The sequence below is a fragment of the Erpetoichthys calabaricus genome, chromosome 1 (assembly GCF_900747795.2).
Source record: "Erpetoichthys calabaricus chromosome 1, fErpCal1.3, whole genome shotgun sequence".
NCBI classification, from domain to species: domain Eukaryota; kingdom Metazoa; phylum Chordata; class Cladistia; order Polypteriformes; family Polypteridae; genus Erpetoichthys; species Erpetoichthys calabaricus.
In genome coordinates, this window is record NC_041394.2 from 260,521,759 (window position 1) to 260,534,206 (window position 12,448).

Sequence of the window (12,448 nt, forward strand, 5' to 3'; positions counted from 1 at the left end):
CAAATTTAGGACAAGCTGAATTCAGTCTGAATCCACAAGTGAGCTTCTAACTCTTTCAAAATTGTTTGTGCTAAAATTAGATATTATAAGCAATGGTAAAGCCTGGTACGTTTCCAGCAACACTTGTAAAAAATACCATTTTAACAGAGCATATAACACTCATGGTTAAGAATCCCTGACTTTATGCAGCTAAGATTCACTGAATTCTATTACAATGGCCTGAAGTAATGTAAAGCTCAGGGTGCAGAGGTTTCAAGATCAAGAGTGAATGATACTGCAATTTAAGATTGGCATTAGAAGTGACATTGCATGTGTAAGTAACTTACTATAATAAGCCCTGTGAGCTGTAATGTACCATTTCCTAAGGCTAGCTGTACTTATTTTGTACTAAAATCCTCAATCATAGGAGCACATTTCCCAGCCCAGCGCTGCATGCCCAGACCGGCTTAGATCCCCAGCTCTTAAAGTCAGTACTTATGCAGAAATCACAAATGCAATTTGCTTACCAATGTCCTTTACATACATACAGTAGTTTAAAACATGCCAGAGGCTATCCATTAGAAGTTAAAGCAGTGTGCATATTAGTGAGGTGTCAAAAGCCAGGATCCCCCCTCTCCATATTAAGAATCCATCCATCCATCCATTATCCAACCCGCTATATCCTAACTACAGAGTCACGAGGGTCTGCTGGAGCCAATCCCAGCCAACACAGGGCGCAAGGCAGGAAACAAAACCCGGACAGGGTGCCAGCCCACCGCAGGACACACACACCAAGCACAAACTAGGGACAATTTAGAATCGCCAAGGCACCTAGCCTGCATGTCTTTGGACTGTGGGAGGAAACCAGAGCACCCAGAGGAAACCCATGCAGACACGGGGAGAACATGCAAACTCCACATAGGGAGGACCCAGGAAGCAAACCCAGGTCTCCTAACTGCGAGGCAGCAGCGCTACCACTGTGCCACTGTGCTGCCCACACTTGCTGTTTATTGTAGAGTTTATTCTGCCTAATTAATGGTATTGTCATTGCGCAATGCTATGATATTTACAGTTCAAATGCTGCCGTGTTTCTTTCAATGGCTAACATAACACTGCCAGGTAACTGACATATTGTTTGCCACTTTTATTTTAGTAGGACACCAAACAATTTTTTAACACAAAATTGTCAACAATATGAACAATTGGCTGTCTGCTCATTTAGCAGTCCATTCCAATCATTATCCACTATAACTAATAGCACTTTCTGTTTTTGGCAGTTATTGCCAGTTGATGCTGGGTGACCTGGAATTTCCTGTCTGTATGAGGGGTCTTTAGGCTTTGTTTGTGTGTACATTATAAGCATTGGCATATGATTTAGTTTCATTTGTTATCCTGTGACTGATGGAACATTCTGCTTCTATGATATAAACTCCAGTTTTTCTTTAGCAACAATCAAATTTAAGCTCAAATGAATGTCTGTCTTCATGAATTAGACATCCAGTTCCTGTGCTGTCACAATTTCTCGGATCTTATTTTGTTTCTCCTGCAGTGCTTATATATAAATCTCATGACATTTTCAACAAATCTCTGCTGGTTGAGAGGTTTTGAAACAAGACTAAGCTATTTATAGATATTCATATATCCATCCATTATCAGTAGCTGCTTGTTGCACTACACGGTCATAGGGAGCCAGGGAGTATCCAACAAGCATCAGACTGTAGGCCAGGTGCCAACCAAGGATAGGATGCCAGATACAATGGGAAACATTCACCCACATTAACTCACACTGGAAACATTGAGTGCTGTTCATTTCAATCCCACAAAAAGTTAATACACATCTGAAGAATATACAGAATCCACTCCAGCAGTGCCCGAGTTAGAACTTGACCCTTGGTATTTAGAACTGTGAGGTAACTATGTGTCATTCCTGTTATATGTGGTGTTATATATTTGTATATACATAGGCACCCCACCATGCCGATTATTTGCTTATTTACCCTAATCTTTCACTATCACTAACCTTGAAAAAAAAAAGGGCACTCTCTCAAAAAAGAATGCATGCATGGACACATTTTTAAATTAATGCATAATTAAAAAAATATATTGTCACTGATGGCACAGGTTAGCTGGGATCCAAAGCCGGGGTGGATGGTTCCTTGCACGCCATTGTAAAGGATATAGATTATCAGGCATCCCAACTGGGTTGGTTAGTGGTACCTCTCCTAGTCAGAAGGCCTTTACAACTATGCGCCACAAATCATTCATTCAGGCAACATCTGACCACATACGCTACCATTGGTCCCATAAGGTCATAACAGAGTCGGAAAATGGGATATAGCAGATATAATCGGAAGTAGCGAATGCAATAGCTCCCTCATACAACACATCTATCTCGTGTTTCTTGTATACAAAGCAATTGCGCTGTCAGTATTGTACTATACTTTTTATTGTTATTTTAATGTGAAATTCCCTACATATAAATAAAAAGCTAACTGCATTACAGCAGATGCAATGCTCAGTCCACCTTAACAATGTTTTCCATTATTTCTTATTGGATCAATAGCCCTGCTATGTATCACTTCACCATATTACTGTATATATATATATAGTGTGTGCCATAATCCAGCACAAACATAACAGATACTGACTCTGTCTTCTTCCGCAGTAACCTTTCACCCACTGGGATATGGTTTCCTCACAAAAGGCCAAATTAGAGTAAACTGTTTGTTCCATGTGGTTAATTTTATTGCCATGTTTATGTGAGAACTTACAAAAGCAAATAGAAAGCATATCTTTATCTGAAGAAATATATTACCAGGAATATGAGATAAAGTAAAGATTTCCAGATCCCTTTTGTTGTCATAAACATGCCTTGGAAATACGAAAGGCGCGTTTTCTTATATCAGAACTTTTGTCACTTTTAAGTTTTTAGGCTTATATTTTCTGGTTGCACCTCAAGCCCCATGAAACTCCACTATAAAACAGCAGGACAGGCTTTTTATTTTTTGAAATTGATAAAAAAAAAACTTCATGTAGCAAATGCAAGTGAAGAAATAACTTTGTCTTGAAAAATACCAAACTTATCCTTTAATATGTTAAAAAGTGACATGATCAGCTAAAACACGTTCTTTGTAGCAACCCACCATAAGTCTGAATTTGCAGAATTTATGAAAATAAATGCTACAAGTGTGATGATTAAAGGAAATGAGCCAAACTTAAGAATGTGAGAAAGTCATAACTGTAAATCCAGTGTTCCTCATTCACTAGCTCTGGCCACATACAATGTTAACACCTGTTTAGAAGACATCTGGAATATTCATTATGGCCTACTGGTCTTGTGAGTGACTCACGGCTTCACAATTTTTTGACTAGTGTCCTGAAGAAGGATAAACCAGGTTCACAATGTCTATTACCATGGGTTGCGGTTGAGAAGTGCTGTACATGGAGTTTTTGTTTTCTTTTTATTCCCGTAAACATTTTACTCGAAGTGGAATTACTGATTCCTTGTTTCTTCCATAGAGTGTTTGCCATCTTTCTTATGGCTTTTTATTATTGCTTTGTAGTCTTTAAACCCCAGCTCCAGTAAAATAGAAAATATTGAGGTCTGAAATTTAGCAGAAAAATTAAGTGTATTAGGTTGTCTGTTGATAGGCAGACTATCAGTGTTGTGTAGCTGTAGTATTAGTAATAGTATGAATATTGTCATGTACACAGAGTAAAGTGAAATTCTTACTTGCATGTCTAACCAACAAGCAAATCGTCACTACTCTCCAGGGCAGTGATAAGCAAGAATGTATTACAATACATAATATGATGCCTCAGACATAATGCAGAAATATTACAATTGTTTGTGTATTGCCAGTATATGAAGTAAATAACGTAACATTTTCACATTCACTTAACCCAATTCAGGGTCACCAGGTGCCTGTATGACTGGGCAAAAGGCAGCAACCATCGCCAGGATAGACTCTGGCCTGCCCTACCAACGCATGGTTTGAGAATGTTATATCAGCTCTGCAGCAGTGTTAACTTTTGTGCAGTAACTAGCAAGACAAGGCCTTTGAAGGTGTTCTGTGGTGTCTTTCACCAAGTACCCGATCCAGTAAGTCCTATAAATTGCATGGTGGGCCCTACTTTGATCAGACTTGTTTTTCCAGCGTATCCAAAAATCTTCGATCAGATTGAGATCAGGGGAATTTGGTGGCCATGTCAACAACTTGAAGTCTTTGTTATATTCCTCAAATTATTCTTAAATAATTTTGCAGCATGGTAACGTATCCTGCTGAAAGAAGCCACTGCCATCAGGTTAAACCACTGTCATGAAGGAGTGTACATGGTCTTCAGCAATCTTTATGCAGGTAGTACATGTCAAAGTAGCATCCAACACAAATGCCTTGTTCCAAAGTTTTCTAGAAGAACATTGCCCAGAGCATCATAATGCCTTTGCTGGCTTGCCTTCTTCCCATAGTGCATCTTGCTACCACATCTTACACAGGTAAATGACACATTTGCACCCTGCCCTCCACATAACCTAAAAGAAAATGTGATTCATTAGACCAGGCCACTTTCTTCCATTGATTCATGGCCCAGTTCTGACACTCACATGCCCATTGTAGACAGTTTTCCTGGTGGACAGTGGGCAGCTTGGGCACCCTGACCGGTCTGTAGCTTTGTAACCCGATTTGGAGCAAGCTGCGATGCACTGTATGTTCTGACACCTTTCACTCATGGCCAGCATTAAGTTTTTCAGCAATTTGTGCTACTGTAGCTTTTCAGTGAGATCAGGCCAGACAGGCTAGCCATCGTGCCCCATCAGTGAGCCTTGGGTGCCCATGACTCTGTCGTCAGTTCACAGTTGTCCTTACTTTGACCACTTTTAGTATTTACTAACCACTGCAAAACAAGGATACCCTACAAGACCTGTGCACTTGGAGATGTACTGACCCAGTCGTCTAGCCATGATAATTTGGCCCATGTCAAAGTCTGTCACATCCTTACATTTGCCCATTTTTCCTGCTTCTAACACATGACCTTCAAAAACTGACAGTTCACTTGCTGTCTAATATATCCCACTTCACAGGTGCCATTGTAATGAAAAGATTAATGTTATCCACGTCACTTGTCTGTGGTTTTAATGTTTTACATATATAAACTCAAGCTACCTGTCCTTGATTGACATACTAACAGAAACTCTTAGCTATCTGTAGACAACCTAAGGAAAAGCTGAAGGGATAACATAGTAGTGAGAAAATAAGAAAAAATGATGATGTTTGCATTTAACAGAAAAATACATCGGATTTTGATGTAATCCACCAAAACCATATCGTATCTGATTTTTTGAGATCAGACATAGGCCACTTTCAGATTTGTTACAGATTTCAATTCCAATTGCTTATGTCCAACCTGTGTTTAAATTATTTAGGATGTGGCCTGATAACATTATTTTTAAATACATTAATGGGATTATATTATAAAGCTACTTAATCTAACTTGCCATAATTGAGAAAACACCTAATTCTATTAACATCAGCTGAAAAAAAGTCTGTGGATTCATGGTTATGCCTTAGTTGCATCATTACGTCAGTATAAATGTGCCCTTAGCGCCAGTCTACCATGGTTGCAAAACAGAAGAGATGGTAGCAAGTCTGCCTGCAAGTCAGCAGTATTATGAATCAAGTCTTGTCTGTCTTGATTTTATTTATGGTTTGTATAAATATATATTTGCAGAAGAATAACTGTCCAAACTGTGTAACTGATAACAAAAATCAAAAATGAATTTATTACTATAAAAATATTTATCATAGAAGAAATTTGTTCTAAAAATGTAAGATCTTCACACTTTTGTGTTTTTACTTTTATTAATTTCTTGTGTATTAAGACATGCATTTGTTTTATATTTTTATTGTCTTAAAGCATGATAACATCTTTTGGTGCATCAATTCAGATTTATTTCAGCACATGACAGTCCCCTACCTGTGTTGCAGACATAATATCTACACATCAGCAGCACAGATATGCGAGAATGTGTTCAGGTTTTAATTTCCTAAGTGGGAAACAAGTCCTTTAAAATCCTTGGCTTGTTCATTTATGTCTCACTCTATGTAACCTTCTTTCTGAAGAATATAGAATATAATGGTGGCTTCCCATAAAATATGAGCGTGTTAGTATGCATCCATCCATCCATCCATTTTCTAACCCGCTGAATCCGAACACAGGGTCACGGGGGTCTGCTGGAGCCAATCCCAGCCAACACAGGGCACAAGGCAGGGAACCAATCCTGGGCAGGGTGCCAACCCACCGCAGGACACACACAAACACACCCACACACCAAGCACACACTAAGGCTAATTTAGAATCGCCAATCCACCTAACCTGCATGTCTTTGGACTGTGGGAGGAAACCGGAGCGCCCGGAGGAAACCCACGCAGACACGGGGAGAACATGCAAACTCCACGCAGGGAGGACCCAGGAAGCGAACCCGGGTCTCCTAACTGCGAGGCAGCAGTGCTACCACTGCGCCACCGTGCCGCCCTGTTAGTATGCATGAATATATACATTTTTCGTTATTTTTAATAGGAGAGTGAATTTATAATTTTTTGAAAAGCAAAGGTTTTATTGGATGTTTTGAACATTCTTTGGGAAAGACGTTGCTTGAAAAGCCCCTGCCATGAATTTTGCAGTTGCTGTTGAACTGCTTAATCACTAATTAATTCAGTGCTACTGATAGCGAGTTTTTCTGCACAGCTCTTTGTAAAGTAATGTGGAATGTTGTAACAGTGTCACCACTGAAGTAACTCAAGTTAATTTCCTTTGACGTTTCTATTGCCATCACGTGATTCTGTAATTTAAACTGATTACTCCTTAAGAATCACTTTTATCACCCTTTACCTATCCTGCATCTTAATTATTAGTTCACGTCTGCCTTACTCCTGCACAATTATTAGCTGAGGCTTTAAAATTATCACTCTAATTCATAAATATGTCATTAGTATAAATTTCTCTATTCCTATATGCGCAATTATGGTAACTGTTGTCCATTGTGCAAGAAACATGAAATGGTTTTCAGAATGCAAGCCTTAACTATACACTTTTACATAGTTTGGAGTACCTTTCAATTACCGATTTATTGTGTTTGAACATGCCTATGTTAAAATCCATTAATTTGCTCTTTCTTTTATTCAGGAATAACAGACATTGAGGAAGTTGCTCAGTTCCTAAAAGAGGGCATCATCATGAAGGACTTCAGTCATTTGAACGTCCTGTCTTTGCTAGGCATCTGCCTTCCTAGTGAGGGCTCCCCTTTGGTGGTGTTGCCTTACATGAAGCATGGTGACTTGAGGAATTTCATTCGAGATGATAATCATGTGAGTACTTTGTCTTGGCTATGATGAGGCAAAACCTTTGCCAGGGTTTGTTGTTGGTGTTACAACGTTGTAACCTCAAACGTTAACCTCATATGAGGAATCCTGACATTTAAATTGTACATCATTCAGTAAAAGTGTTTCTAAGGTTAAACAGTGCAGTTCTGTTTATGAATTTCTGAATACATATTTAAAATAAATTAACATTTCTTGTCTTTTTTTCTTCCTATAATATTTACTTGGTGATAGAACCCTACAGTGAAAGATCTTATTGGGTTTGGGCTGCAAGTTGCCAAAGGAATGGAATACTTGGCAAGTAAAAAGTTTGTCCATCGTGATCTTGCTGCCAGAAACTGCATGTGAGTATGAGTTTTTGACTGTGACAGTCTGAACATGGCAGAATAGCTAAGTTTAGTCCACCTTATAGAACTATAGACGAGACCGTCTTTGTCATTTTTAAGTAAAATCACATAGTAAGAAGTGGCAATCTAAAGTCAAGTCCATCAGCAGTCAGTTCCTTTCAGAACTGCCACTAATGTTCAATTCATTGCATAAGCAACCCAGCTGTGGCCTCTGTTTACTTACCACTCATAGTTGGCAACAAGGAAGCTTTAATTCAGTTATTGACATTAGAGTATAAACGACTTGCAATTTACAAGCCAAAGCGGTAACTTAATCCTTTTGGATAGTATTCAGTGTAACATTTTCATGAAACCGATGCCCATATGTGTTAGTTGTAAACACTTCATTCCTTTTGACAAGCAGATTTATCAATCTAATAAAAATAAAAATTAAATATTTTTTGTTGCAGTGTTAATTATGCCAGTCGTACATGATAAATTAGTCACAATTTATTTCGGCACATGGCAGTCCCCTACCTGTATTACAAACATTATTATCTGCACGTCAGCAGCACATATTTTAAAGGTTGTGTTTAGGTTTTGATGTTCGAAGTGGGACACAAGATCTTTAAAATCTTTGGCTTGTTCGTTTATGTCTCACTCTGTCTAGCCTTCTGAGAGAATACAGAGCATGTTTCTGGAGAATATAGAGCATAATGATGGCTTCCCCTAAAATACAAATGTTAATATTCATTAGTATATAAATATTTCATTAGTTTTAATGGGAGAGTGAATTTTTAATTTTTTGAAAAGCAACGATTTTATTGGATGTTTTGAACATTCTTTAGGAAAGACGTTACCTGAAAAGCACTTACCGTGAATTTGGCATTACTGTTTTGAACTGCTTGATCGCTCATTTATTCAGTGCTATTGATAGTGAGCTCTGCTGCACAGCTCTTTTGTAGAGTAATGTGGAACGTTGTAGCAGTGTCACCACTGAAGTAACTCCAGACAGTACTGTAAGCAGAAATTCACCTTTGCAGGTTGTAGCTTCTCACATTTACAGTATATGTATTCACTCCAGTCTTAGTTTTTATGTTCTGTTTTTTCATTAAACCATTTTTTACACTAGAGTACAGTAGAGAGCTTCACAGGACTGATTTTTAAACCAATTTTAAGAGAGTGAAGTTGACGGTTGCACATGTCATTTCCAATTGCTTCCCTTCAGTTTATAAAGCCAGATTAAATTTGAAATATGACTGACGTGCATGCTGTCTTTTGACTCACCAGAATAATTTTGCTGCTGATTCTATGGTGGCATGCATTCATCAGACATAATCTGCTCTTCCATTGGTGTAAATTTCCCTAAATGCTTGAAGGCATTCATTTCCAAACTGTTACTAGCATGCAGGCTGTCCTCCCAGAAATGCATGAATCTCAGCAATATTGCCGTTTTAAAAAAGTGTGTGGAAGCACATGCAACATTTTCTGTTCAGTGTGTTTCTTTAATTAGATAAGCTAAAGATAAGCACGTGATTGAAAATTTATTAGTGAAGAAACATCCTGTCACAAGTGGTGCCTTGCTGAGATGCTGCATTTTAAAAGTACAGAGTCAGAGTACACACTCTATACTCAAATCGTATGCAGTGGCTGTTTGTGTGTAATTAGGTATGTAGTAGTCATTTGAGAGGAGTTTGGACATTCTCCCCGTAGGTAAGTGGGTCTTCCTCAGTGTCCCTTTTCCTCCAGCACCCACATAAACATTCAGGTTAGGCAAACTGGCAAATCCAAATTGTCTACAGTGAGTGTGTGCATGAGTGGACCTTGTGGTGAGCTCTTGGGTAGTGGTGGCTTTGTGGCCAGAAGATCATGTAGTAATTTTTCAAAAAGAAATTTTAAAAAGATAGCTGTTTGACTGCTAATTTTGGTAAACAATAATATTTTATGGAACACATACAATATTCTAGAATTTTAAAAGTTGTATTGAGTTTTGTCACTATAATAATATTTCTGTCATCTGTGTCAACGAGGTAACACAGCCCTGCCTGGGGTTTGTTTCCTGCCTTGCGCCCTGTGTTGGCTGGCATTAGCTTCAGCAGACCCCTGTGACCCACTAGGATATAGTGGGTTGGATAATGGATGGATGGATGTTATATAATATGCAAATGTCCTCCAGTTGTCTCAATCTCATTTTTTAAATAGATTTTAAACTTTAACTGAAATTCAAGAATTAATTTAAGAAAATGTTTATAGTTTTCTCTGCTTTGCAGTAATGTCACCATTGTAAATATGAAATGAAACACCATTTTTAAAACCTAAAAACCACTGGCTCTGCTTTATCTGGCCTCGCTCACAGATAAAGCTCTCGTCTGAACTGTCACAATCTAAGCAGGGCTTGAAATGAAATTAAGTTACTCGGGGAACAGATAGCAAAGGGGGGGTGGAGTGCAGGGTAACACGCAGCTGCCCTGCAATACTTATGATGCTCTTCACGTTAGCATTTGCTCGCCCAGGTTCTTTATTCACATTTTGTGATTTTCTGACCTTATAAGTCCAACCTAGCTTCTGTGTTCCTATTTTTTCATTTGTCTCCAAGAATAGTGCATATTTTTAAATATCTATTTAAATCTTGACTAACTTAACAGATTTTTATTATTCACTTTTGAAATTTACCCAGGTTGGATGAGAAGTATATTGTTAAAGTTGCTGACTTTGGCCTTGCCCGTGACGTCTATGACAAGGAATATTACAGCGTTCACAATAAAAGTGGAGTGAAGTTGCCTGTGAAATGGATGGCACTGGAAAGCCTGCAGACGCACAAGTTTACTACCAAGTCTGATGTGGTAATAATGCTTTTTTAATGCTTAAAATTCACACACATTTAAACAAAAGAATAGTGCATTCAAGGTCTGATAGTACTACCGTTATAATTTTAAATAAGGGGTTTTTTTTGGTGTTGTTATACTTTTTTTTTTGGTCATTTTTAGCGCCCCCCCCCCCCCCCCATCATTATGAATATATTTTTTAATATGCCTAAAATGTAATAGTTTCTTCATTAATTTTACTTTAGATGACAGGAGCAATTAATCATACTTAGTAGCTGTTTCCATAGTGATCTCAGAAACTATTATAAATGGACTTCTAAAATACTTTGAACAAAGACAATGGATGTATAATTAAATAAGCAACTATAATCAGATACTCTTGACAGGCATTTACAGAAACACTGAGAAAGTGTAGGCTGGGTAAGCAATATGCTTCCATCTCATAATGATAAATGCTCTTGTCGCAATAAGAGGGCAGACTCTTCAACATGTTAACTGATATGTCACCTGGTGCCTTTTCATAAGGGAAGCTTGGGGGTTAATTAGCACATAACCTTTTCAGATTAAGGCGGTCTTAGCTGATGGTGAATTAGTCAATACACCAAACATATACACCGATCAGCCACAACATTAAAACCACTGAGAACTGAAGTGTATGACATTGATTATCTCATTACAATGGCATCTGTCAAGGCGTGGGATATATTGGGCTACAAGTAAAGAGTCAGTTCTTGAAGGTGATGTGTTGGAAGCAAGAAAAATGGGCAAGTATTAGAATCTGAGCAACAAGAGCGAGACAGCTATGTCAGAGCTTCTCTAAAACGGCAGGTCATGTGAAGTGTGCCTAAACGTTTTTGTGAACCATGTACACCACTTCATGGCTGTGGTATTCCCCAGTGCCAGTGGCCTCTTTTTGCTGTGTCTCCCAGATATGAAAAGTTTTAATTTAGCACTGTTGTGTAGTATTTTAAGAAGTTCCCTTACAAATCAAGATGAACACATCAGACGAACATCTAAAGCAAATACCCTGGCGCTTCTTGTGCTATTATTATTTTTTATTTCTAGCAATAAATTGACTACACTGGTTTCCAAAGGTGTTTGTTGAAAGAATCCTCATAGTGGGTTCTGTGTGATAGTGTTAACTTCTTCAGTTTTATTCTTGTGCTATCCTTACCCCAAACTGCACATCGGAAATTAGCCACAATAGTAATGGTAGAGCCTAATTGCTTTTCTTTTGCAAAATACACAAAAATATGATCTTTCTATTTTACATGTTCACTTTTTAAATTTTGCATTGTGCGCTAGTTGCTGGAGGATATTAGACACAGTACTGCCATATGTGCATTAGCAAGAGGACAATCCTTCCAGTGCCAAAAAGCTAGAGCAGTATGTAAAGTTTTCTACTTGGAAAGTTGCTGTCAGAGCTGTATATTTAGATTGCACACTGATTTAAGGAAATCAACTCAGTACTTCCATGAGTACATAAATGACACCTTACGTGCTAACAGAAAGACATTTTTAGGCACATGATCCCTTAAATGCGATGTAAGGATGACAGTCGCTAAAAGACAGTGTGACATAAATCATTTTATGGGTGCTTCAAAACTGAGTCATCTGCTACGTGAATTAAGATGAGGAGTGACACACCATTATACTGGGGAATCTGGAGTTGGCAACTAAAGTCAATGACGACTAAATGTGGTGAGTGATGCAGTGGTCTCATGGAGACGTAATTTGCATCTCAGCCCACTCCCTTTCAGTGTTGAATTTACAAATTCTCCATGTGTCAAAATTAGTTTGATCCTAAGTTCCAGAGATATTTGTGATGAATTTATTGACCCTCATAATGAAAAGGGACTTGTGATTGAACATGCTCTGCAATGGACTGGCATCTTATCAAAGTTTTTCTCCTGTTTCGCACCAGTTTTTCTGTCATAGGCCC

The 12,448-nt window shown here is 38.3% G+C and overlaps 2 protein-coding genes across 2 annotated transcripts in view; both read left to right on the forward strand.

The window, feature by feature from the left end:
* Positions 1-12,448, forward strand: part of cav2 (caveolin 2) — a 516,729-nt gene that overhangs the window by 288,229 nt on the left and 216,052 nt on the right. The window lies entirely within an intron of this gene.
* The window catches only part of met (MET proto-oncogene, receptor tyrosine kinase), a 206,386-nt gene that overhangs the window by 170,510 nt on the left and 23,428 nt on the right, over positions 1-12,448 (forward strand). The window contains exons 17-19 of the mRNA XM_028814530.2: positions 7,162-7,343; positions 7,590-7,699; positions 10,359-10,524. Of these exons, the coding sequence (XP_028670363.2) occupies positions 7,162-7,343; positions 7,590-7,699; positions 10,359-10,524 (458 nt within the window). The remainder of the gene's footprint in view (positions 1-7,161; positions 7,344-7,589; positions 7,700-10,358; positions 10,525-12,448) is intronic.